General features: G+C 41.4%; 1 protein-coding gene across 4 annotated transcripts; it reads right to left on the bottom strand.

The window, feature by feature from the left end:
- Positions 1 to 655: 655 nt before the first annotated feature.
- On the bottom strand, positions 656 to 8,720 carry LOC125157623 (endogenous retrovirus group S71 member 1 Env polyprotein-like). 4 transcript variants are annotated; one of them, XM_047844534.1, is made up of 2 exons: positions 7,275 to 8,720; positions 656 to 3,106 (listed from the first exon to the last, which is right to left on the bottom strand). In XM_047844534.1, the coding sequence occupies exon 2, from the start codon at positions 2,596 to 2,598 to the stop codon at positions 1,222 to 1,224; it is 1,377 nt and encodes a 458-aa protein (XP_047700490.1). In that variant the 5' UTR covers positions 2,599 to 3,106; positions 7,275 to 8,720; the 3' UTR covers positions 656 to 1,221. The 4 variants fall into 3 exon arrangements, with proteins under 4 accessions (XP_047700490.1, XP_047700492.1, XP_047700491.1 ...); XM_047844535.1 differs by having other exon boundaries at positions 8,447 to 8,720; XM_047844533.1 differs by lacking the exon at positions 7,275 to 8,720 and adding an exon at positions 4,184 to 4,263.
- Positions 8,721 to 25,872: the final 17,152 nt, after the last annotated feature.

Below are 25,872 nucleotides of genomic sequence, written 5' to 3'. Positions count from 1 at the left end.
TGGAGTTGCTGGGTCGTAATATAGTTCTATTTTTAATTTTTTGAGAAACCTCCATACTGTCTTCCATAGTGATTGCACCAATTTGTATTCCCACCAACAGTATATGAAGGATCTTTTTTCTCCACATCCTCGCCATTCTGATAGGTGAGGTAATATATCAAATTGTGGTTTTGACTTGTATTTCCCTGATGGTTAGTAATGTTGAACATCTTTTCATGTGTCTGTTGACCATGTGTATGTCTTCCTTGGAAAAGTCTATTCAGGTCCTCTGTCCATTTTTTAATTAATTAATTAATTAATTAATTTTACTGTCTTTTGTTTAATTTTATTTTTTAATTTACTCCAAATTAGTATGTAGTGCAACGATGATTTCAGGAGTAGATTCTTTAATTCCCCTTACCCATTTAGCCCATCCCTCCTCCCACACCCCCTCCAGTAACCCTTGTTGCATCCACACGACTCCTGAAACAGAATGCTACGGGCACCAGTGACAGTCACAACAAAGTTTATTACAATGAGAGGCAAGGCCGACCGATCGGGACCAACACTCTTGATAAGAGTGCGGCCTCAAACAGCCGGGGTACAGAGTTTTTATAACCGATCACATCGTTTTATCATCACCTGAGAACAGAACAAAGAAACAGTTTCCAGATGAGTTAGAAACAGTTGCCTAATGAGGTGTTTACTTTAGACTTTCTGCCTCTAAGTTGCAACCAGTGGATCTCCTTGACCCTGCCTCTGATGCTCTTTTCTTTGAACCTTTGTTTCCTTAATTGGTGAAGTCTAATTTACAAGAGTATGAGGCATAATTTATAAGAGTAAAGCAAGGCTGTTATCTCTTAACCTTCAATGTCAACACAAAGCTGTTATTTTTCAAGCTAAGCATTAGCCCTACACTACAATTTAACCCTTACATTTCCCCCTTTTCTTGTCAGTGAATCAATCCCTTGATTCATCATTAGGAACTAAGGGGATATAATTGGACCTGATCATCATAATTTTTATTTCACTAACTCGCTTCTTGACATATTGTACTAACCAATTGATAATGCACGGGCCAATAGTTAACCCGAGAAGTAACAATAGCAGTGGCGCAGCTACGGCTGTAAGCAGTGATGTGAGCCAGGGGGACCAAGAGAATAAACTCTGATACCAATTATTGCTGGCTTCCCTGGCACGTTCCCTGGCCCTAAGATTATCCCTGACCAAACTGAGAGTGTCTCAGATTACTCCGGAATTGTTCGCATAAAAACAGCACGTTTCTCCGAGGGCCACGCAGAGGCCCCCTTCCTTCATGAAGAGTAAATCAAGCCCTCTTCTGTTTTGTAATACAACCTCGGCTAAAGAGTCTACTTGGTGTTCTAGCCGAGAAATTGAAGTTTCCAAGTAGCCTATGTCTCGGTCCACTTGCTTGCTTACAGTTTTGAAATTTTGGTCCCCCACAATGAGTCCAGCAGTTCCAATAGCTGTGGATCCCGCAATTCCCAGTCCCACTAGGAGTGGAATGAGGACTGGTGCTGCCCTTTTTACCCTGGAATGTCCTTCAAATAGACGTAGATGTTCTCTCCCCGCTTCTCCGCTATATAGGTATATTTGTGGGAGAATATGAACTAGGATACAAATCTCTTGGGTGCCGACCCCAAAGTATGCGGCTGCAATGCAGGGGGTAATTCCTGATGAGCAAGCAAACCAGGCTCCAGTAAGGGCTCGGTATGCTATACTTTGGGCGCTATCAGTATCTGAACTACTTGGAATATACACTTCTGCACAAGAGTTTTTGTAAGGGGAGTTCTGCCAATTATATTCTTGGGACACTATACACCAACCCTGCCCTTGGAGGTCTCCTAGGGTTAAAATTGGTCGTGAACCCCAAGGGCACAATGTCGTGCTTGGATTTAGCAATTTCACGACATGCTTTTCTATGTCTTGTCCAATGCTAGCATTTGTAGCCACTCCCACATAATATGGGGGTTTAGGGTTTAAACACAGCCAACAATCTTGTACAATCTCAGTGTGAGATGAATTTAGCCAAGCATACATAGAATCTACTGCATCTAGCCAATGCGTCTCAGGGGAGAACGGGTTCTGGATATGACCTGTAGTTGGTAATTCCAACTTTGTGGGGGCACCCAATTGTGAGGTAGGTTGGGAAGGGACAGTCGGAAAGAGTGGGGGGTGTAAAATTATATCCTTGTTTGGCCCTACCGGATTGGGTGGAGTTTTTCTTTTAACCCGTTGTATAGTAAAGGAAATGCCCTTGTCAACTCCTGGAGCATACATCCTGAGACCCCAAGTGTGTCCAGTGTCCCAGGAAGAGGAAAAGGTACTGGAACTAGAAACCTTTTTTAAACATATTTTTGTTGGGTTACATTTTCCTTGAGTCTTACATTTGGGGTCTGGAGTTCTAAGGAGGGTGATTAAGGGATCATGGCCCTGTCCTGCCAGCCAGGGGGCCAGCGTTTCACAACCCCATTTTGCACAATGGTATTGGCCTCTTCCTTCACATTCGACCTTTCTATCTGCAGGGCAACTGTATAACCCTGGTATGTTAGCCAATTTTTGTTCTTGATCCCTGTGTCCACATCCATAGGTAACCATATAGGGGTTTTCGGGGACCAGAGGAGCGAAGCCCGTTGACTGTTTATAATTAGTAACTAAAGTCCCCCATGAGTCCCCCACCAAGTCGCATAAATCAAACAAAAAACAAGGCACAGTGGAAGAGGTATTAGATGCTATCACCTTTCCCGTGACAGTGTCCCTGAGTTCCCATTGTTATGGCCAAAAAGATAGGAGATGCAATTCCATACAGTCCCCCACACTTATCACCATACAAACCCAGAAAATTATTATTATTCCCGCATCAGTCTTAGCTTTAAAGGATCTTCTGGATGCCTTTGAACCTTCCATTGCTGTTTGTTATCTGGTTCTGTATAAGTCTGGGTTGTTCCCGCCTTCACGCAGTTTTTCTTAACCTGAGAGTGATGAATCCAGGTTCGGACACCATCTACCTTCACGGCCGTGGGCATAGTCAGAATCACGGTGTGTGGTCCTTTCCAGCGCGGCTCCAGGGTTTTAGGCTCGTGCCTTTTGACCCAGACTAAGTCTCCTGGTTGAAAGGGGTGGGGAAGAACAGGAGGATGAGTGAAGGCTTCTCTCAAGGCCCTGGTTATTTCCTTCTGTACATGTTGCAGGGCCATGAGCGAAGCCAGCAAATGGTCCTGTTCCAACTGTTCCATTACATCGTCTCCTAGCCTCGGCAGGATAGGTGGAGGTCTGCCAAATAAAATTTCATAAGGGGAAAATCCCTTGACAAATGGAGTACAATGTGCTCGCAAAAGGGCAAAAGGCAGGACATCAACCCAATTTTCGCCTGTCTCAAGGGACAATTTGGTTAAGGTCTCTTTTAGGGTCCGATTCATCCTTTCTACTTGACCCGAGCTCTGGGGTCTATATGCACAACGTGATTTCCAATCTATTCCCAATGCCTGGGCTAGACCCTGGGACACCTGCGCCATGAAGGCCGGGCCATTGTCCGATCCTATGCTCAGAGGCAGCCCGAATCTAGGGATTATTTCATTTAATAATTTCTTTCTTTTTTTTTTTTATTTATTTTTGGGACAGAGAGAGACAGAGCATGAACGGGAGAGGGGCAGAGAGAGAGGGAGACACAGAATCGGAAACAGGCTCCAGGCTCCGAGCCATCAGCCCAGAGCCTGACGCGGGGCTCGAACTCACGGACAGAGAGATCATGACCTGGCTGAAGTCGGACGCTTAACCGACTGCGCCACCCAGGCGCCCCTCATTTAATAATTTCTTAACTGTCGCCTGAGCCGTTTCTGATTTAGTGGGGAATGCCTCGACCCACCGGAGAAGGTGTCTACAAAAACAAGCAAATATTTATAGCCGTATTTCCCTGGTTTAATCTCAGTAAAATCTACTTCCCAAAAGCGGCCTGGCTCAATTCCTCTATCTCTTTTAGCTTCTGAAACCTTCCTATTTGCACCCTGATTCACTTGGGCGCAACTTACACACCTTTCAACCACCTCTTCAATCTCTTTTCCCAGCCCTTGTGCCCTGAACTTCTTCCGCACTAATTCCGCCATCTTCGTTTTTCCCAGATGAGTCCCTTGGTGGAGCTGACCCACCATGCGCCGCCCAAGTGCCGCGGGTAAGAGTTTCTTACCTTCAGGATCCTGAAACCACATTTGTCCCAGCATCTTACTTCCCCCTTTTCTGGAAATCCACTCCAAATCTTTAGGAGTGTAACTGGGCTCCAGTGGAAGCAGGGGCTCTGTCAAGATCGGTAGCTCCAAGGCACTTTCACTTTTAGTTAGGGCAGCTTCTCGGGCTGCTGCATCAGCCAGGCGGTTTCCGACTGCCTCTAGGGAGTTGCCTTTTTGATGTCCTGGGCAGTGAATGATTGCCAGCCTTGCAGGTTCCCAGATGGCTGCTAGAAGATCTAAAATTTCAGCTTTATTTTGATGGCCTTGCCTTCTGCTGTGAGGAGACCACGCTCTTGATAAATGGATCCGTGTACATGCGCGGTTGCAAAAGCATAGCGGCTGTCCGTATAAATGTTAACTGACTTGTTTCTTCCAAGTTTTAGGGCTTTTGTTAGTGCGATGAGCTCTGCGCGTTGGGCTGAAGTTCCTGGGGGGTCTGTTGTTATAAAACTTCACGGTCTGTCGTCACCGCAGCACCGGCATACCTTTGCCCTTGAAACACAAAACTACTGCCGTCTGAAAACATGCTGATATCAGGGTCATGTAAAGGAATGTCCGTAAGATCAGAGCGGAGGGACGAGATCGTTGCCAAGGTTTCTGGGCAAGAGTGTAGAGGGGGATTCTGCCCTTCAGGCAGCAAAGTGGCTGGGTTTAAGGTTGTGGGAGCACAAAAATGTATTCGGGGCTGGTCGAGTAGCAATGCTTGATATTGGGTAATCCGAGCATTTGACAGCCATCGCTCTGGGGGAGCCCGCAGTAAAGTTTCCACTTCATGGGGCCCCGTGACAGACAATGCTTGCCCCAAGGTTAGTTTGCATCTTTAACTAGAAGCGCAGTGGCGGCAATTTGTCGAATGCATGGGGGCCACCCGGAAGCGACTGGATCCAGCCGTTTTGATAAATAAGCCACTGGTCGGCGCCAAGGTCCTAGGGGCTGAGTCAGAACTCCCTTGGCTACCCCCCCCTTTTTTGGCTGCAAACAAATGGAATGGCTTCGTGGGATCTGGCAGGGCCAAGGCTGGTGGGGTCATGAGAGCATCTCGTAAGGCTTGGAAGGCTTTAGTTTGAGTCTCTCCCCACATGAAGGATTCTGGAGACCCTTTGAGGGTGGCATACAAAGGGGCTGCCAGTTCAGCAAAGCCAGGTATCCATAGTCTGCAGTAGCCTGCCGCCCCAAGGAACTCGCGGACTTGTTTGCGAGTTTTAGGCTGAGGAATATCGAGTATAGCCCGAATTCTTTGTTCACCAAGATAGCGCTTACCTTTTTTAAGGTTGTAACCTAGATAGGTCACTGCAGTATGACAGACCTGTGCTTTTCTGGCTGACACTCGGTACCCCAGTTTTTGTAGAAGACTCAAGAGTCCTTTGGTGGCATTCAGGCATTCTAAATGAGAAGGGGCCGCCAACAAGATATCATCATATTGTAATAGAGTTACCTGTGGGTTGGAGATCCGAAATGGCTCTAAATCTTGGTGCAGGGTTTCATTAAAAAGAGTAGGAGAATTTTTAAATCCCTGGGGGAGTCACGTCCAGGTGAGCTGCCCGGCTTTTCCCTCTTCAGGATCAGTCCATTCAAATGCAAATAGTGGCTGGCTTTGTGGGGCCAGCGGGATGGCAAAGAAGGCATCTTTTAAGTCCAGAACTGTATAATACACCTGAGAAGGGGGAAGCAGACTAAGGAGAGTATAAGGGTTGGGTACAGTGGGATGAATGTCCATTACCCTGGCGTTTACTGCTCTTAGGTCTTGAACTGGCCGGAAATCAGATGAATTAGGCTTCCGGACAGGAAGAAGCGGAGTATTCCATGGCAACTTGCATGGGATCAAAATGCCAGAGTCGCACAAACGCTTGATGTGAATAGTGATTCCCTGCCTAGCCTCCCGGGACATGGGATATTGTTTTAGTCTTACCGGAAGTGCAGATGCCTTAAGTTCCACTATTATGGGAGCTTGATGAATTGCCAGCCCAGGTGGATTGGTTTCAGCCCATACCTGGGGAAAATCCGCCTGGAGGCTTTTAAGGAGGGGATCGACTGCATGGACATTTTCATTAGGCACTGGAGTGAGCTGGCCCTCTTCCCCAAGTGGCACAGTCACCATTACTGTTGTTGGGCCATCCTGGCCGACTTTAAATATGCATACCCCCTTCAGTGAATTTCAAAGAAGCCGTTAGTTTATGCAGTAGGTCTCTACCTAGTAATCCAGGGTAGAGGCATTCAGGCATGATTAGGAAAGAATGTGTAACAGTTTTACGGCCTAAATCTACTTGTCGTTCAGTGGTCCATTTACAAGTCTGGGACCCAGTTGCTCCTTGCACCAGGGTTGCCCCTTGCCTGGTGGGGCCAGGATCTTGTTTTAAAACTGAAAAGGTTGCCCCAGTGTCCACCAAGAAGGTCTTAGGTTGGCCCCCTATATTAACAGTAACCAACGGCTCAGAAGGGGCCACCGAGCCACGGCCCGTCAGTCAAAATTGACTCCCATCACAGATACCTGGGGTGGCCGAGTTTTGCGTTGGGCTAAGTTGGGGCAATCCTTTTTCCAGTGTCCCTCTTGTTTGCAACATGCACACTGATTTTTTCCTAGTGACACTTTAACCTTTTGTTTATCTTTTTTCTTTTGTTCAGACCAGAATTCTTTGGGCGTTCCGGGTCCTCTTCCCTCACGGGCATCCAGGACGGCTGCCACCACCCTGCTTAATTTTTTTGTCTGTCTTTCTTCCTGAGAATCCCTATTGTTGAAAACCTTTTGGGCTATTTCAACTAACTCAGATAAATTTTTTCCTTCAAACCCATCTAATTTTTGTAACTTTTTCCGAATGTCTGGGGCTGCCTGTGAGACAAAAGCCAGATTTAATGCCCTTCTGTTTTCAGGTGCCTCAGGGTCAATAGGGGTAAAGGTGCGGTACGCCTCCATGAGCCTTTCTAAGAAGGCTGAGGGGCTTTCCTCAGCTCCCTGAATTACTTCTGTTACCTTAGACATGTTTGTGGGCCGGCGGGCGGCCGCTCGGAGACCTCCCAGTAGAGTCTGGCGAAATAGGGTTAATGACTGCCTACCGTGAGGAGTGTTTGGGTCCCAATTCTCAGGATGTGAGGAAGGAAAAACTTCCTCCAGCACAGCAGGATCCATGGTGGGTTGCCCGTTTGGCCCCATCACTAATTTCTGGGCCTCACGACGGATCTTATCTCGCTCCTCAGTGGTGAAGAGAACCTGCAAGAGCTGCTGGCAGTCATCCCAGGTTGGCTGATGGGTCACCAATATGGTTTCAAAAAGAGAAATTAATGCTTGGGGTTTCTCTGAGAATGAGGGGTTTTGAAGCTTCCAATTATAAAGGTTGCTAGTGGAGAAGGGTACATAAGTCATAAAGGGTAGGACTTCACCCTGCAGGGGTGGCCCTGGACGAAGGGGTAGGGCAGTGGGAGGGGGATGAAAGGGAGTCCCTGACTGGGTATGAGATGGGCTCAGAGGAGTGTCCTGACTCGGGCTGAAGCATCCTGACTTGTATTTTTTGAGCGAGAACCATAGGGCAGCGGGCGGTAAGTTTCTTCTTCTTCCTCTGGTGCAGGTGATAGAGGGGGCAGCCGCTTAGTCCCGTCAAGATTCTTATTTTGAACTCCAGATGGGCTGCCTTTGAGTGGTAAAGCCTGTACTTTAGGGAGGCAAGGGGAAAGGGGAAGGAGAAGTTTTAACCAATCTGGAGGGTTTTCGATGAGGGTCCTCCATGCTCCAATATATGGGATTTGGTCTTCGTGCCTAGAAAAGACAATATCATGAACCTTATATATCAATGTAAGGTCAAAGGTCCCCTGTGGAGGCCATTCCACCTGAAAGCTGGTCCATTCCACCTCGCAGAGAGTTCAAAGGACTGACTTCTTAACGTGGAGGCCGAAAACTGAGGCAGCTCTCCTATAGTCCTGGAAATGGGTTAGTATGAGACTCAGAGGGGTGGGGGTACTCTGATTTTGACCCATGACAAAGATAGGCAGAACTGACAAGGACGCACAGACAGTCAACAGGAAGAAGACAATTAAGACACGAAGAAAACACAAGTTTGAGATCTCTAGGCCAGTAGGCCGTGGCAGCCACCTGAAAATAGGATCCTTCTTGACAAAAACCAAACCAAATGGGGTCCACCAGCGTCCCGGTAGGATCCCTGACTCTGGGTCTATAGCCGCATCCAGCAGACCCTCCTGAGTCATCCAAATGGCGCGCCCCAAGAATTCCTTACCTCTCCCAATCCCGAGCTTCTTCCCAGGGGTCGGCAGAGCAATCCGCAGAAAGGGCCCTGTTTCAGACCTTTAACTTTCCCACGGAACAATCCAAGGAAAGGGCCCTGTTTCAGACCTTTAACTTTCCCGGCCAATGCACCAAATGTTGCACCCACACGACTCCTGAAACAGAATGCTACGGGCACCAGTGACAGTCACAACAAAGTTTATTACAATGAGAGGCAAGGCCGACCGATCGGGACCAACACTCTTGATAAGAGTGCGGCCTCAAACAGCCGGGGTACAGAGTTTTTATAACCGATCACATCGTTTTATCATCACCTGAGAACAGAACAAAGAAACAGTTTCCAGATGAGTTAGAAACAGTTGCCTAATGAAGTGTTTACTTTAGACTTTCTGCCTCTAAGTTGCAACCAGTGGATCTCCTTGACCCTGCCTCTGATGCTCTTTTCTTTGAACTTTTGTTTCCTTAATTGGTGAAGTCTAATTTACAAGAGTATGAGGCATAATTTATAAGAGTAAAGCAAGGCTGTTATCTCTTAACCTTCAATGTCAACACAAAGCTGTTATTTTTCAAGCTAAGCATTAGCCCTACACTACAATTTAACCCTTACACCCTCTGTTTGTTCTCCATATTTATGAGTCCCTTATGTTTTGTCCCCCTCCTTGTTTTTATATTAGTTTTGTTTCCCTTCTGTTATGTTCATCTGTTTTGTCTCTTAAAGTCCTCATATGAGTGAAGTCATATATTCGTCTTTCTCTGACTGACTAATTTGATTTGAGTTTTATGAGTTCTTTATATATTTTGGATGTTAGCCTCTTATTGGATACATCATTTGCAAATATCTTCTCCCACTCAGTAGGTTGCTTTTTGGTTTCGTTTTTTTCCTTAACTGCGCAGAAGCTGTTTAGTTTGATGTAGTCCCATTTGCTTATTTTTGTTCTTGTTGTCCCTGCCAAGTGGCAAACATGCAAGATGGCTTCCAGCCATAAAGAGCTCATTGAGACTAGGCAACTGGAAGAGATGGTGAGGCACACACCGCAGATGATTTGGGTTCACAGTGAGTACTAGAGGTAGGTGTTGCAGTTGGTTATTAGCTAATCAAAAATGACACAAAGCTCTATGACAAAATTTTGGGCAAGTAATGTTTAAGGCATTGTCACTAAGATCCAAACATTGGAGCTTTACAGGGGACCCAGTGGCTTCTGGAACCACCACTATGTTATTTGAATGAAAATACACTTCCACAAGGTTTGGAAGCTTCTGAGCAAGGCATTTTGGAAAATTCAGATGTCATGACTGAACGTATCCCATCAGGCACACTACAGCACTACATCTTGTCAAAATTGGTCTATTTCTTAGTGCTGGTGGAGCCAGGGCTATGGATGCAGCTGGTACTGGACAGCAAGCCCTCTGTATATATTCTTTATGTCTTTAACATATTATAATATTTTTAAATTAGTGACCATAAGAACTTAGATAATTTAGTTCTATCTCTTTCTAAACTTATAAAGTCATTTTATAATGCCCCTAACATATGTTAAGTTCAGTTTAACAATTTTATCATGAATTATTTAGATATAAGATGCTATTATATAGCATACCATGGTTTACAATGTACACTATATTTGCACTCATGTTTAGAAATTTGTATCTGAGGTAACTTAGCAATACATAGGTCTATATAAATGACAAGAGCGAAATGTTTAAGGAGTAGAATGGAATCCAAGAAACTTGAAACTTAAAAAAACTATATTGGGCATAGACTATAGAAAAATTAGTAAACAAAGAGGGAGTGGACTGACAGTATACAGCCCAGAAAGTGGTGCATTAAGAAGAAAATTTAAGCATTTAATTACTTTTGGTAGGAGTGATGAGTATGTTAGGGTCATTGACATAACCCGTAAGAATCATAACTTATAAGAGCTATGGCTTACTGTGCAGCAAGGAACCTTATCATTAGGATTTTTCCAGTCTATATAGGGAGAGAACATGCAGACACAAAGATACATATCATTAGTCCACTTGTAAACTAAAATTTTCATTAAGAATCACCTATTGGAGAGAGGGAGGGAAGATGGCAGCGTAGGAGGACGCTGGGCTCACCGCACGTCCTGCTGATCACTTAGATTCCACCTACACCTGCCTAAATAACCCAGAAAACCACCAGAAGACTAGCAGAACAGAGTCTCCAGAGCCAAGCGAAGACGAGAGGCCCACGGAAGAGGGTAGGAAGGGGGGAGAGGCGGTGTGCACTGCACGGACTGGTGGGAGGGAGCCGGGGCAGAGGGGCAGCTTGCCGGCCAAGCAGAGCACCTGAGTTTGGCTTGCAAAAGCAGAGGGGCCCGACGGAGTGTGTTCTGACAGCAAGCGCGAATTAGCATCTGGGAGGTCATAAGTTAACAGCTCTGCTCCAAAGGCGGGAAGGCTGGAAGACAAAGGGAGAGAGAGTTGCTGAGCCCCCAGAAGACAGAGATCAGTTTGGTGGGGAAAAAAGGCGCTCGCCAGCACCATCTCCCTCGCCCATCCTCCAGCCAAAATCCCAAAGGGAACCAGTTCCTGCCAGGGAACTTGCTCCCTTTGCTCAAACACCCAACGCTGTGCTTCTGCGGAGCCAACCCACAGGAATCGGGTCTGACTCCCTCCCGCTGCCACAGGGCCCCTCCTGAAGTAGATCACCTAAGGAGAAGCGAGCTAAGCCTGCCCCTCCTGCCCCCATGCACCTTGCCTACCCACCCCAGCTAATACGCCAGATCCCCAGCACCACAAGCCTGGAAGTGTGCAAGTAGCCCAGAAGGGCCACGCCACCCCACAGTGAATCCCGCCCCTAGGAGAGGGGAAGAGAAGGCACACACCAGTCTGACTGTGGCCCCAGTGGTGGGCTGGGGGCAGACATCAGGTCTGACTGCGGCCCTGCCCACCAACTCCAGTTATACACCACAGCACAGGGGAAGTGTCCTGCAGGTCCGCACCCACCCAGGGACTATCCAAAATGACCAAACAGAAGAATTACCCTCAAAAGAATCTCCAGGAAATAACAACAGCTAATGAACTGATCAAAAAGGATTTAAATAATATAACAGAAAGTGAATTTAGAATAATAGTCATAAAATTAATCGCTGCGCTTGAAAACAGTATAGAGAACAGCAGAGAGTCTCTTGCTACAGAGATCAAGGGACTAAGGAACAGTCACAAGGAGCTGAAAAACGCTTTAAACGAAATGCAAAACAAAATGGAAACGACCACGGCTCGGATTGAAGAGGCAGAGGAGAGAATAGGTGAATTAGAAGATAAAGTTATGGAAAAAGAGGAAGCTGAGAAAAAGAGAGATAAAAAAAAATCCAGGAGTATGAGGGGAAAATTGAAGAACTAAGTGATACGCTAAAAAGAAATAATATATGCATAATTGGTATTCCAGAGGAGGAAGAGAGAGGGAAAAGTGCTGAAGGGGTACTTGAAGAAATAATAGCTGAGAACTTCCCGGATCTGGGGAAGGAAAAAGGCATTGAAATCCAAGAGGCACAGAGAACTCCCTTCAGACATAACTTGAATTGATCTTCTGCACAACATATCATAGTGAAACTGGTAAAATACAAGGATAAAGAGAAAATTCTGAAGCAACAAGGGATAAACATGCCCTAACATATAAAGGGAGACCTATAAGACTCGTGACTGATCTCTCTTTTGAAAATTGGCAGGCCAGAAAGGAATGGCAGGAAATCTTCAATGTGTTGAACAGAAAAAATATGCAGCCGAGAATCCTTTATCCAGCAAGTCTGTCATTTAGAATAGAAGGAGAGATAAAGGTCTTCCCAAACAAACAAAAACTGAAGGAATTTGTCACCACTAAACCAGCCCTACAAGAGATCCTAAGGGGGATCCTGTGAGACAAAGTACCAGAGACATTGCTACAAGCATAAAACATACAGACATCACAATGACTCTAAACCCGTATCTTTCTATAATAACACTGAATGTAAATGGATTAAATGCGCCAACCAAAAGACATAGGGTATCAGAATGGATAAAAAACAATACCCATCTATTTTCTGTCTACAAGAGACTCATTTTAGACCTGAGGACACCTTTAGATTGAGAGTGAGGGGATGGAGAACTATCTATCATGCGACTGGAAGCCAAAAGAAAGCTGGAGTAGCCATACTTATATCAGACAAACTAGACTTTCAATTAAAGGCTGTAACAAGAGATGAAGAAGGGAATTATATAAAAATTACAGGGTCTATCCATCAGGAAGAGCTAACAATGATAAATGTCTATGCGCTGAATACGGGAGCCCCCAAATATATAAAACAATTACTCATAAACATAATCAACCTTATTGATAAGAATGTGGTAATTGCAGGGGACTTTAACACCCACTTACAGAAATGGATAGATCATCTAGACACACAGTCAATGAAGAAATAAGGTCCCTGAAGGATACATTGGATCAGATGGACTTGACAGATCTATTTAGAACTCTGCATCCCAAAGCAACAGAATATACTTTCTTCTCGAGTACACATGGAACATTCTCCAAGATAGATCATATACTGGGTCACAAAACAGCCCTTCATAAATTTACAAGAATTGAAATTATACCATGCATACTTTCAGACCACAATGCTATGAAGCTTGAAATCAACCACAGGAAAAAGTCTGGAAAACCTCCAAAAGCATGGAGGTTAAAGAACACCCTACTAAAGAATGAGTGGGTCAACCAGGCAATTAGAGAAGAAATTAAAAAATATATGGAAACAATCGAAAGTGAAAAGACAACAATCCAAACGCTTTGGGATGCAGCGAAGGCAGTCCTAAGAGGAAAATACATCGCAATCCAGGCCTATCTCAAGAAACAAGAGAAATCCCAAATACAAAATCTAACAGCACACTTAAAGGAAATAGAAGCAAAACAGGAAAGGCAGCCTAAACCGAGCAGCAGAAGAAAAATAATAGAGATCAGAGCAGAAATAAACAATATAGAATCTAAAAAAACTGTAGAGCAGATCAACAAAACCAAGAGTTGTTTTTTTGAAAAAATGAACCAAATTGTTAAACCTCTAGCCAGGCTTCTCAAAAAGAAAAGGGAGATGACCCAAATAGATAAAATCATAAATGAAAATGGAATTATTACAACCAATCCCTCAGAGATACAAACAATTATCAGGGAATTCTATGAAAAATTATATGCCAACAAATTGGACAACCTGGAAGAAATGGACAAATTCCTGAACACCCACACTCTTCCAAAACTCAATCAGGAGGAAATAGAAAGCTTGAACGGACCCATAACCAGCGAAGAAATTGAATCGGTTATCAAAAATCTCCCAACAAATAAGAGTCCAGGACCAGATGGCTTCCCAGGGGAGTTCTACCAGACATTTAAAGCAGAGATAATACCTATTCTTCTCAAGCTATTCCAAGAAATAGAAAGGGAAGGAAAACTTCCAGACTCATTCTATGAAGCCAGTATTACTTTGATTCCTAAACCAGACAGAGACCCAGTAAAAAAAGAGAACGACAGGCCAATATCCCTGATGAACATGGATGCAAAAATTCTCAATAAGATACTATCAAATCGAATGCAACAGCATATAAAAAGAATTATTCACCATGATCAAGTGGGATTCATTCCTGGGATGCAGGGCTGGTTCAACATTCGCAAATCAATCACCGTGATACATCACATTAACAAAAGAAAAGATAAGAACCATATGATCCTGTCAATCGATGCAGAAAAGGCCTTTGACAAAATCCAGCACCCTTTCTTAATAAAAACCCTTGAGAAAGTCCGGATAGAAGGAACATATTTAAACATCATAAAAGCCATTTATGAAAAGCCCACAGCTAACATCATCCTCAATGGGGGAAAAACTGAGAGCTTTTTCCCTGAGATCAGAAACACGACAGGGATGCCCACTCTCACCGCTGTTGTTTGACATAGTGTTGGAAGTTCTAGCATCAGCAATCAGACAACAAAAGGAAATCAAAGGCATCAAAATTGGCAAAGATGAAGTCAAGCTTTCACTTTTTGCAGATGACATGATATTATATATGGAAACGCCGATAAACTCCACCAAAAGTCTGCTAGACTGATACATGAATTCAGCAAAGTTGCAGGATACAAAATCAATGTACAGAAATCAGTTGCATTTTTATACACTAACAATGAAGCAACAGAAAGACAAATAAAGAAACTGATCCCATTCACAATTGCACCAAGAAGCATAAAATACCTAGGAATAAATCTAACCAAAGATGTAAAAGATCTGTATGCTGAAAACTATAGAAAGCTTATGAAGGTAATTGAAGAAGATATAAAGAAATGGAAAGACATTCCCTGCTCATGGATTGGAAGAATAAATATTGTCAAAATGTCAATACTACCCAAAGCTATCTACACATTCAATGCAATCCCAATCAAAATTGCACCAGCATTCTTCTCGAAACTAGAACAAGCAACTCTAAAATTCATATGGAATGACAAAAGGCCCCGAATCGCCAAAGGAATTTTGAAGAAGAAGACCAAAGCAGGAGGCATCACACTCCCAGACTTTAGCCTCTACTACAACGCTGTAATCATCAAGACAGCATGGTATTGGCACAAAAACAGACACATAGGCCAATGGAATAGAATAGAAACCCCAGAACTAGACCCACAAACGTATGGCCAACTCATCTTTGACAAAGCAGGAAAGAACATCCAATGGAAAAAAGACAGTCTCTTTAACAAATGGTGCTGGGAGAACTGGACAGCAACATGCAGAAGGTTGAAACTAGACCACTTTCTCACACCATTCACAAAAATAAACTCAAAATGGATAAAGGGCCTGAATGTAAGACAGGAAACCATCAAAACCCTAGAGGAGAAAGCAGGAAAAGACCTCTCTGACCTCAGCCATAGCAATCTCTTCCTCGACACATCCCCAAAGGCAAGGGAATTAAAAGCAAAAATGAATTACTGGGACCTTATGAAGATAAAAAGCTTCTGCACAGCAAGGGAAGCAACCAACAAAACTAAAAGGCAACCAACAGAATGGGAAAAGATATTTGCAAATGACATATCAGACAAAGGGCTAGTCTCCAAAATCTATAAAGATCTCACCAAACTCCACACCCGAACACAAATAACCCAGTGAAGAAATGGGCAGAAAATATGAATAGACACTTCTCTAAAGAAGACATCCGGATGGCCAACAGGTACATGAAAAGATGCTCAACGTCGCTCCTCATCAGGGACATACAAATCAGAACCACACTCAGATATTACCTCACGCCAGTCAGAGTGGCCAAAATGAACAAATCAGGAGACGATAGATGCTGGAGAAGATGTGGAGAAACGGGAACCCTCTTGCACTGTTGGTGGGAATGCAAATTGGTGCAGCCGCTCTGGAAAGCAGTGTGGAGATTCCTCAGAAAATTAAAAATAGACCTACCCTATGACCCAGCAATAGCACTGCTAGGAATTTACCCAAGGGATGAAGGAGTGCTGATGCATAGGGGCACTTGTACTTCAGTGTTTATAGCAGCACTTTCAACAATAGCCAAATTATGGAAAGAGCCTAAATGTCCATCAACTGATGAATGGATAAAGAAATTGTGGTTTATATACACAATGGAGTACTACGTGGCAATGAGAAAGAACGAAATATGCCCCTTTGTAGCAACGTGGATGGAACTGGAGAGTGTGATGCTCAGTGAAATAAGCCATATAGAGAAAGACAGATACCATATGTTTTCACTCTTATGTGGATCTTGAGAAACTTAACAGAAACCCATGGGGGAGGGGAAGGCAAAAAAAAAAGAGGTTAGAGTGGGCGAGAGCCAAAGCATAAAAGACTGTTAAAAACTGAGAACAAACTGAGGGTTGATGGGGGGTGGGAGGGAGTGGAGGGTGGGTGATGGGTATTGAGGAGGGCACCTTTTGGGTTGAGCACTGGGTGTTGTATGGAAACCAATTTGACAACAAATTTCATATATTGAAAAGAAAAAGAATCACCTATTGTTTTATGGTTCTGGGACAAGATAAACACACTTTCCCCTATTATTCCTACCAAGGACAACTAAAAACTCTACACATGATACATAAAAAAATATATAAGAAGACCCTGTAAGGTGGGGAGAATGTCTTGTGACCCCCCCCCCAACTCAACAGATTAAAGCAACTCAGGCCTGGCATTTCCCAAAGCCCAACTTATCAACAGCAGAAAGCTCCATTGAATTGAATAGAAGTACCATCGCCAACACCAATGAGGCCTGGAGGCAATGGTCAGGAGGATCTTTCAGGAAACCTGTTGCTAATAAGCAGCCAGGAGAAGTGCTTTTCTTCCGTGCTAGGCTACCCTCCTTTGCCAGAGATAAAGGACAAAAAGGAGCTTTACCCAGGAATCTTCTTCATCACTGGGGCCTGAGACATCCATGACAAGAATTTTAAAGCAGCCATTATAAAAATGCTTCAACAAGCAATTTAAAATTCTTTTAAATGAAAAAATAGAAATTCTCAGTAATAAATAATAAAATAAAATGACTGAATTAAGAAAACTCTGCCTGGGAAGGCTCAATAGTAGAATGGAGAATACAAAGCATAGAGTCAATGAATTGAGGACATATCAATAGAATTTATCCAATGCAGATATAGAGATAGAGTAAAAACAAATAAGCCAGAGCCTAAAGAATCTATGACACAATAACCAAAAGATATGACTACATGCTACTATTTACAATAAACTTCCAAATCAGTGACATAGGTACATTAAGGTGAGAGCATAGAAAAAATACACAAGTGTTAATGAAAGGAAGTTATTTGAAAAAAAAATCAACAACATTGATAAACCTTTCAGTGTAAGAGCAAAAACAAAATGAGAGAACTCACAAATCACCAATACCAGGAATGAAATAGGGGATCTCATTACAGATCCTACATAATTAAAGACATAACAAAGAATATTAAATTTGACAACTTAAAAGAAAAAGACATATTCCTTAAAAATTACAACTTGCCAAAACTCAACCCAAGATAATATACATAATCTGATCATTTGATTAGTCCTATAACCATGAATGATTTTGAATTTGTAATGAAAAAGTTCCAGAAAAAGGAATCTCTCCACCAAGATGGTTTCACCAGACAGGTCTACCAAACACTTAAACAGTAGTTAACACCAATTTACATAATCTCTTCCAGAAAATAAAAAAGAGGGGACTACCTATAATCATTTTATGATTTATCTATTACTCTAATTCCAAAACAAGACAAAAACAGTACAAAAAAAGGAAACTACAGAGCATTATTTCTCATGAACATAAATGAAATAAAACAACAAACTATTGAAAATAAAATAAAAAATGCAAAAAAAGAATTATGCAACTCATCATTGCATTCCCAACATATAACAGAGTTTTTGGCCCATTGCAAGTGTTTGACACTGATTTGTGGGATGAATGAATGGATTAATTAATTATTTTTTATTGGACCATTCCACTCCATAGTACTAAAGTTAGCTTAAATGCAACATAACTAAAAATTGACTTATTAATTTATGTATTCCTATTCCCATTCTGCACAATGACTGGTACTTACTCAGTATTACTGCATACAATATTTGCTGAAAGGATAAATGCATCAATTAAAGACAAGCCATCACTATCCGACCACCTGAGCCTCAAATGAAAGGCTATACATATTGGTAAGTGACATAAATTTTGTAGTCAAATAAAATTACCTTCAAATTCAGCTTTGCTATTTATCAAATGTGTGAACAGAAACAATTTTTTTTAACTCCTCTGAGCTTCCAAACAACTTTTTCTCACCATCTACCATCTGACTGTGAAGTCAATGCCATATATTTAGGGTTTTGTGAGTTTTGTTTCTGTGGCAATCCACTTCCAGTACTAGTAGCTATTTTAGTCAGGCTGAGCAATATTAGATTGTTGTAATAAAATACACAAAAATCTCAATGGCTTAACATTTATTTCTTGCTCATTGTACATGTTTTTCATGGATCAGATGGGATATTTTCTCTATATTATCCCTATTCGGGGACATAAGATAATGGAGGCTACAACCTCTGAATCCTCACCAGTTACAGCAGCAGAAAGAAGAAACCATGAAAAACATTCATCAATTCTTAATTGCCTCCAAAATAAGTGACACTTTTTATTTCCTTTTATATTTCATTTATCAGAGAAAGGAACATAGCTATGCCTAATTTCAAGAGGGCAAGGAAATGTGACACACCCCATTGAATAGCATTTCTCAGATTTGAAGTTAGTGAATAGTAGTAATATTTACTGTATATTTAATTAAAATAAATATTAATAAGTATTTGCCTTATATGACATATGTGATCCATCAGCAAACTCTGTCAACTCTACCTTCAAACTGTATCCTGAATCTGTCCACTTCTCATCTCCTGCAATATTAATCTCTGTCACAGATGAGATTTCAGAAAACAGATGCTAAGATAAAGTTAGGAGTGCAAAAATTACATTGCAGAGTATATTTGTAACTGCTCTCCAAGTAACAGAACCAGAGATTTCTTAAAAGGAATTGGCTCACCGACACTGGCTGCCTAACTTGCTTATACCAAGACCCACACCCCAGCACTCTGACCCAACTTCCCTTCTTGCTCAAGCTTGTCCCAGTTCCAGTACAGCAGGCCCCTCATCCAGAAGACAGGCACAAATCCCTTCCCACACCATGTCCCTAAACCCTAGAGTTTTAAAAGTCAGCATGCTTGGCTGGGATAGAGCCTGGAAGCAACTGCGCTGCTCCTGGAGAGAAGACAGGCAAACAAGCTGAAGGTAGACAGTACAGAAAAAACGATCTGAAAAAACAGTGGGACACACAGTGGGGAGACTATTCACTCCTCTTGGAGTGCAGCATTCATGAAGATGCCTTTCTGGGAACAAAAGAGCTGACTGGCACCATTTCCCTCCCCTGACCCTCAGCATAAACACAGAGACACCAGTGGAAAGCAGTGCAGTGCCCACACTGGCTGCCTAACATGCTTACACCAAGATCAGCAACCTCATGCTCTGGTGGGACTGCCATTTTCATTCAAGCTTGCCTCAGTCCCAGAGCAACGGGCATGTTTCCCAGAAAACCAGCAGAGACTCTGGCACACACTATGTCTCCCGACCAGAGAGTTCAGCAGGGCTTCAGTTCTAGTGGAAGTAGTATCAGGTCTCATTTAACAAGCAGACCAGAGCACAGCTACTTAAAACTCATCACACTCTGGTGAAGGACCAAACACTGCCACTGCAGGCAAAGAGAGGCTCTGTGGATGACTGGCTTAAAGGATAGAGCAGCTGAAGCACAACAGAAGAGTGTGCATACAGCACATACCAGAGACACTCTGTGAAGTGCCAGGCTCTGGACAAACATGACTTCCTCTTTATAAATCCATTATTCTCAGGAGCAGGACATAAGTGGCTTTTTTAACACACCAAAGAAGGCAGAGACTTAGACAAAATACCAAGATGGAGGCATTAATCCCAAATGAAAGACCAAGATAAGGCTGGGTCAGAAATCTAAGTGAAACAGATATAAGTAACATAACTGATAGGGGATTTAAAAGCCATGATCATAAGAATACTCTCTGGACTTGAGAAAAGAATGGAAGACATCAGGGAGACCCCTACTATAGAGATAAATGAGTTAAAAAAAGAATCAGTCAGAAATGAAGAATGCAATAACTGAGATTAGAAACAAGCTTGATGAAACGAACACACATCTGGAAGAAGCAGAGAAAAAAATAAGTGATATAGAAGACAAAATAATGAAGCTGAACAAAAGAGAGAAAGAGGAATTATGGACCATACGAATAGACTTACAGAACTCATTGAATCCATCAAACATAATAACATTCATGTTATAAGAGTCCCAGAAGAAGAAGAGAGAAAAGAGGGGCAGATAATATTTTTGAGGAAATAATAGCTGAAAATTTCCCTAATTTGGGGAATGAAATAGACATCCAGATCCAGGAGGCACAGAGAACTCCATAAAAATCAACAAAAGCAGCACAACACCAAGACATATTGTAATTAAAATTGCAAAATATAGCGATAAATTTAAAAAATCATAAAAGCAGCCATACAAAAGAAGTCCTTAACTTACAAAAAAAGACCAATAAGTCTAGCTAGAGATATCTCAACAGAAACTTGGCAAGCCAGAAAGGAGTGGCATAATATTCTCAAGGTGCTGAATCAGGAAGAATCTGCAGCCAAGAACACTCTATCCAGGAAGGCTATCATTCAGAATAGAAGGAGAGACAGAGTTTCCCAGACAAACAAAAACAGAATGAATTCGTGACCACTAAACCAGCAATGCAAGAAATATTAAGAGGCCTCTGAGTGGAAGGGACAGACCAAAAGTGACAAAGACAAGGAAGGAACAGAGAATATCTCCAGAAATAATGACAAATAATTCAATAATTACTTTAAATGTAAATGGACTAAATGTTCCACTCAAAAGACATAGGATGTCAGAATGGATGAAAAAAACAAGACCCATCTATATGCTGCCAGAAAAGACTCATTTTAGACCTAAAGAAACCTGCAGATTGAAAGTGAGGGGATGGGGAAACATTTATCATGCAACTGGACACCAAAATAAAGGTGGAGTTGCAATACTTACATAAGAAAAACTAGACTTTAAAACAAAGACTGTAACAAGAGATGATTAGGGCACTATATCATAATAAAGGAGAAAACACAACAAGATATAACAATTGTGAATACTAATGCATCCAACATGACAGCATCCAAATATATAAAACAATTAATGACAAACATGAAGGAACTAATTGATATAATACAATAGTAGTAGGGGGCTTTAACACTCCACTCACAGCAAAGGATAGATCATCTAAACAGAAAAATAAGGAAGGAAACAATGGCTTTGCATGACATAGTGGACCAGATGGACTTAATAGATATATTCTGAACATTCTATACTACAACAGCAGACTACACATTCTTTTCAATGCACAAGGATATTCTCCAGAATAGATCACAAACAGGTTACAAAACAGGTCTCAAAAAACACAAAAAGATTGATCATACCATGCATATTTTCTTACCACCATGCTTTGAAACTTGGTCAACCACAAGAAAAAATATCTAGAAAGAACACAAATATATGCAGGTTAAATAACATGCTACTAAAGGATGAATGGGCCAAATATGAAATCAAATAAAAAATAAAAAATACATGGAGACAAATTAAAACACAGTGGTCCAAAGCCTTTGGGATGCAGCAAAAGTTGTACTGGGAGGGAAATATACAGAAATAGAGGCCTACCTGAAGCAAGTGAAATTTCAAATAAACAGCCAAGCTTCCACCTAAAGAAGCTAGAAAAAGAACAACAAATGAAGCCTAAAGCCAGCAGAAGGAAGGAAATAATAAAGATCAGAGCAGAAATAAGTGATATAGAAACTAAAAAAAAATCAATAGATCAAAGAAACCACAAAATGGTTCTTAGAAAAAATTAATAAAATTGATAAACTTCTAGCCAGACTTATCAACAAGAAAAGAGAAAGAACCCACATAAATAAAATGACAAATGAGAGAGAAGAAATAACAACCAGCACAACAGAAATACAATTCTAAGAGAATATTATGAAAAACTATATGCCAACAAATTAGACAACCTAGAAGAAATGGATAAATTTTAGAAACATATAAACCACCAAAATTGAAACAGGAAAAATAGAAAACTTGAACAGACTGATAACTAGGAAAGAAATTGAATTGGTTAAGAAAATTTTCCCAACAAACAAAAGTCCAGGAAGAGATGGCTTCACAGGTAAATTATACCAAACATTTAAAGAAGAGATTATACCTATTCTTCTCAAATTATTAAAAAAAAATAGAAAAAGAAGGAAAACTTCCAAACTCATTCTATGAGGCTAGCATCACTCTGATTCTAAAACCGGATAAAGACTCCACTAAAAAAGAGAACTACAAGCCAATATATCTGAGGAACATGAATGCAAACATTCTCAATACAATACTAGCAAAGCAAATCCAATAGTACATTCAAAGAATCACTTACCACAATCAAGTGGGATTTACTCCTGGATTGCAATGGTGGTTGGGCTCTTTCCTAGGCTGCAGGACTGGTTCAATATTCACAAATCAATCAATGTGATACACTACATTAATAAAAGTAATGGTAAGAACCATATGATCCTTTTAATAGATGCAGAAAAAGCATTTGACAAAGTGTAACATCCATTCATGATAAAAATCCTCAAAAAAGTGTGGTTAGAAAGAACATACTTCAACATAATAAAGGTCATATACAAAAAATCCACAGCTAATATCATTATAAATGGGGAAAACAGAGAGCTTTTCTTTCTATGGTCAGGAACAATGCAGAGATGTCTACTCTCACCACTGTTATTTAACATAGTACTGGAAATCCTAGCCACAGCAATAAGACAACAAAAAGATATAAAAGCATCCAAATCAACAAGAAAGAAGTAAAACTTTCACTATTTGTAGATGGCATGATATAGAAAACCCAAAAGTTACACCAAAAAATTGCTAGAACTGATACATGAATTCAGTAAAGTCACAGAGTACAAAAGCAATGTACAGAAATCTGTTGCATTTCTATACATCAATAAGGAAATAGCAGAAAAAGAAATTAAGGAAGCAACCCCATTTAAAATTGCACCAGGGGCACCTGGGTGGCTCAGTCGGTTAAGTGCCAGACTTCAGCTCAGGTCATGATCTGATGGTTTGTGGGTTCAGGCTCCACATCTGGCTCTGTGCCAACAGCTTAGAGCCTGGAGCCTGCTTCAGTTCCTGTATCTCCCTCTCTCTCTGCCCTGCCCCTGCTCGCACTCTCTCTCTCTCTCTCAAAAATAAATAAACATAAAAATTTCTTTAAAAATTGCATCAAAAACCATAAGACACCTAGGAATAAACGTAACAAAACACATGAAAGGCCTGTATTCTGAAAACTATAAAACACTGATGAAAGAACTTGAAGAGGATACAAAGAAATGAAAAGACATTCCATGTTATGGATTGGAAGAACAAATCTTGTTAAAATGTCTATACTACCTGAAGCAATCTACACATTTAATACAATTCCTGTGAAAATACCACCAGAAATTTTCACAGAGCTAGAACAAGCAATCCTAAAGTTTATATGGAACCACAAAAGACCCCAAATAGCCAAAGAAACCTTGAAAAAGAAAAGAAAAGCTGGAGCCATCACGATTCCAGACTTCAAGTTATATTACAAAGCTGTAGTGATCAAGACAGTATGGTCCTGGCACAAAAAAGATACATAGATCAATGGAATAAAATAGAAAACCCAGAAATGAACTTACAACTGTATGGTAAATTAATATTCAACAAAGCAGGAAAGAATATCCAATGGGAAAAAGACAGCCTCTTCAAGAAATGGTGTTGGGGAAATGGAACAGCAACATGAAGAAGAACGAAACTGGACAAGTTTATTAAAGCATTCACAAAAATACATTCAAAGTGGATGAAAGACTTAAATGTGAGACCTGAAACCATAAAAATCCTAGAGGAGTACATGGGTAGTACTCACTTTGACACTGGTCTTGGCAACTTCTTTCTAGAATGTCTCCTGAGGCAAGGGAAACAAAAGCAAAAATAAAAACTGGGGCTTCATCAAAATGGAAAGCTTCTGCACAGCTTAGGAAACAATCAAAACTAAACGGCAAAACTTATGGGATGGGTGAATATATTTGCAAATGACATATCTGATAAGGAGTTAGTATCTAAAATATATAATGAACTTATAAAACTCAACACCACAAAACACGAATAATCCAATTAAAAATGGGCAGAAGATATGAACACACATTTCTCCAAATAAGATATACACATGGCCAACAGACACATGAAAAGATGTTCATCATCATGTAGCATTAGGGAGATGCAAATCAAAACTACAATGAGCTATCAGCTCACACCTGTTACAATGGCTAAACTCAACACCACAAGAAACAACAGGTGTTGGTGAGGATGCAGAGGAAGGAGAAACGTCTTACACTGTTGGTGGAAATGCAAACTGGAGCAGCCTCTCTGCAAAATAGCATGGAGGATCTTCAAAAAGTTCAAAATAGACTACCATAGATCCAGCAATCACACTATTGGGTATTTACCCAAGGAATACCGAAACACTAATTCAAAGGGACACATGCACCCCTATGTTTATATCAGCATTATTTACAAAGTCAAATTATGGAAGCAGTTCAAGTGCCCAACAATAGATGAATCAATAAAGAAGCAGTAGTGTATATATACAATGGAATATTATTCAGACCTAAAAAGAATGAAATCTTGCCATTTGCAATGACAATAGATGAAGCTAGAGAGTATAATGCCAAACCAAATAAATCAATCACAGAAAGACACATAATATATGATTTCACTCATACGTGGAACTTAAGAAATAAAACAGATGAGCAAAGGAGAAAAATAAAGACATATCAAGAAAAAGACTCTTAATTATAGAGAACAAACTGATGGTTACCAGAGGGAGGAGGGTGAGGGAATGGGTTAAATAGGTGCTGTGGATTAAGTAGTGCACTTACCGAGATGAGCACTAGGTGATGTATGGCATTCTTGAGTCACTATGTTGTACACTTGAAACTAATAAAACACTGTATGCTAAAAATTAAATAAATATACCATACACATACACAAAAAAGACATTCCACTTGGATTAGATATGCCATAAACCAGGCTAAGTCACGTGGACATGCATGTGTTCATCAGGGATGTACAATACTTCCACTAGGGAAAGTCACATCAGGGTGTGGCAGTGAATATTTTGTGTAATAATACAAATGTCAATACTTGGTGTAGTTTGTTCTTTTAAGTGTTAATCTTTCAACATTTACAAATCAATTGGCTGGTGGGTGTTATAGCCTATTTCATTCTGGGACATGTACTTGAAAAACTGGTTCTCACCCACTCCATGACAGAGGTACAGAAGGTCCTAGTGTCCCAGATTCACTGGGAAGGTTATAGTCAAAGCAATAATATGCCAGTCCTTTGATCTGGAACACCCCAAAGAAGCCAGGTTCATCTTTAGGCACATGCAATTCTGGGTACACAAGAAAGTGCCCAAGAAACACTTGAAGTCCTTACACTGAAGCTTTACACACAGCTGCCTCCTCTCTGTCACATCCCCAAAGGGTTCCAAGCGGGAACAAAAGAGATTGTAATGGTAGTAGACCTCTTTAGATTCATCCATTTACAATTCAGCTGCTCAAACACTGTTGGCCGCAGACTTGTTGCAGTAGTAGGGTTCGGTATACTTTTTAAAAAAGTGACATTTTATGTCTTAAATCTGTCCAGAGATCATCAAGATAGCTGCAACTACTGCAATATGATACCAATGTGCTTTTTGAAAATAAACGTCACAT

The sequence above is a fragment of the Prionailurus viverrinus genome, chromosome X (assembly GCF_022837055.1).
Source record: "Prionailurus viverrinus isolate Anna chromosome X, UM_Priviv_1.0, whole genome shotgun sequence".
Classification (NCBI taxonomy): Eukaryota; Metazoa; Chordata; class Mammalia; order Carnivora; family Felidae; genus Prionailurus; species Prionailurus viverrinus.
The sequence above is the reverse complement of the archived record's forward strand: the minus strand, read 5'-3'. Positions and strand labels throughout refer to the sequence as shown.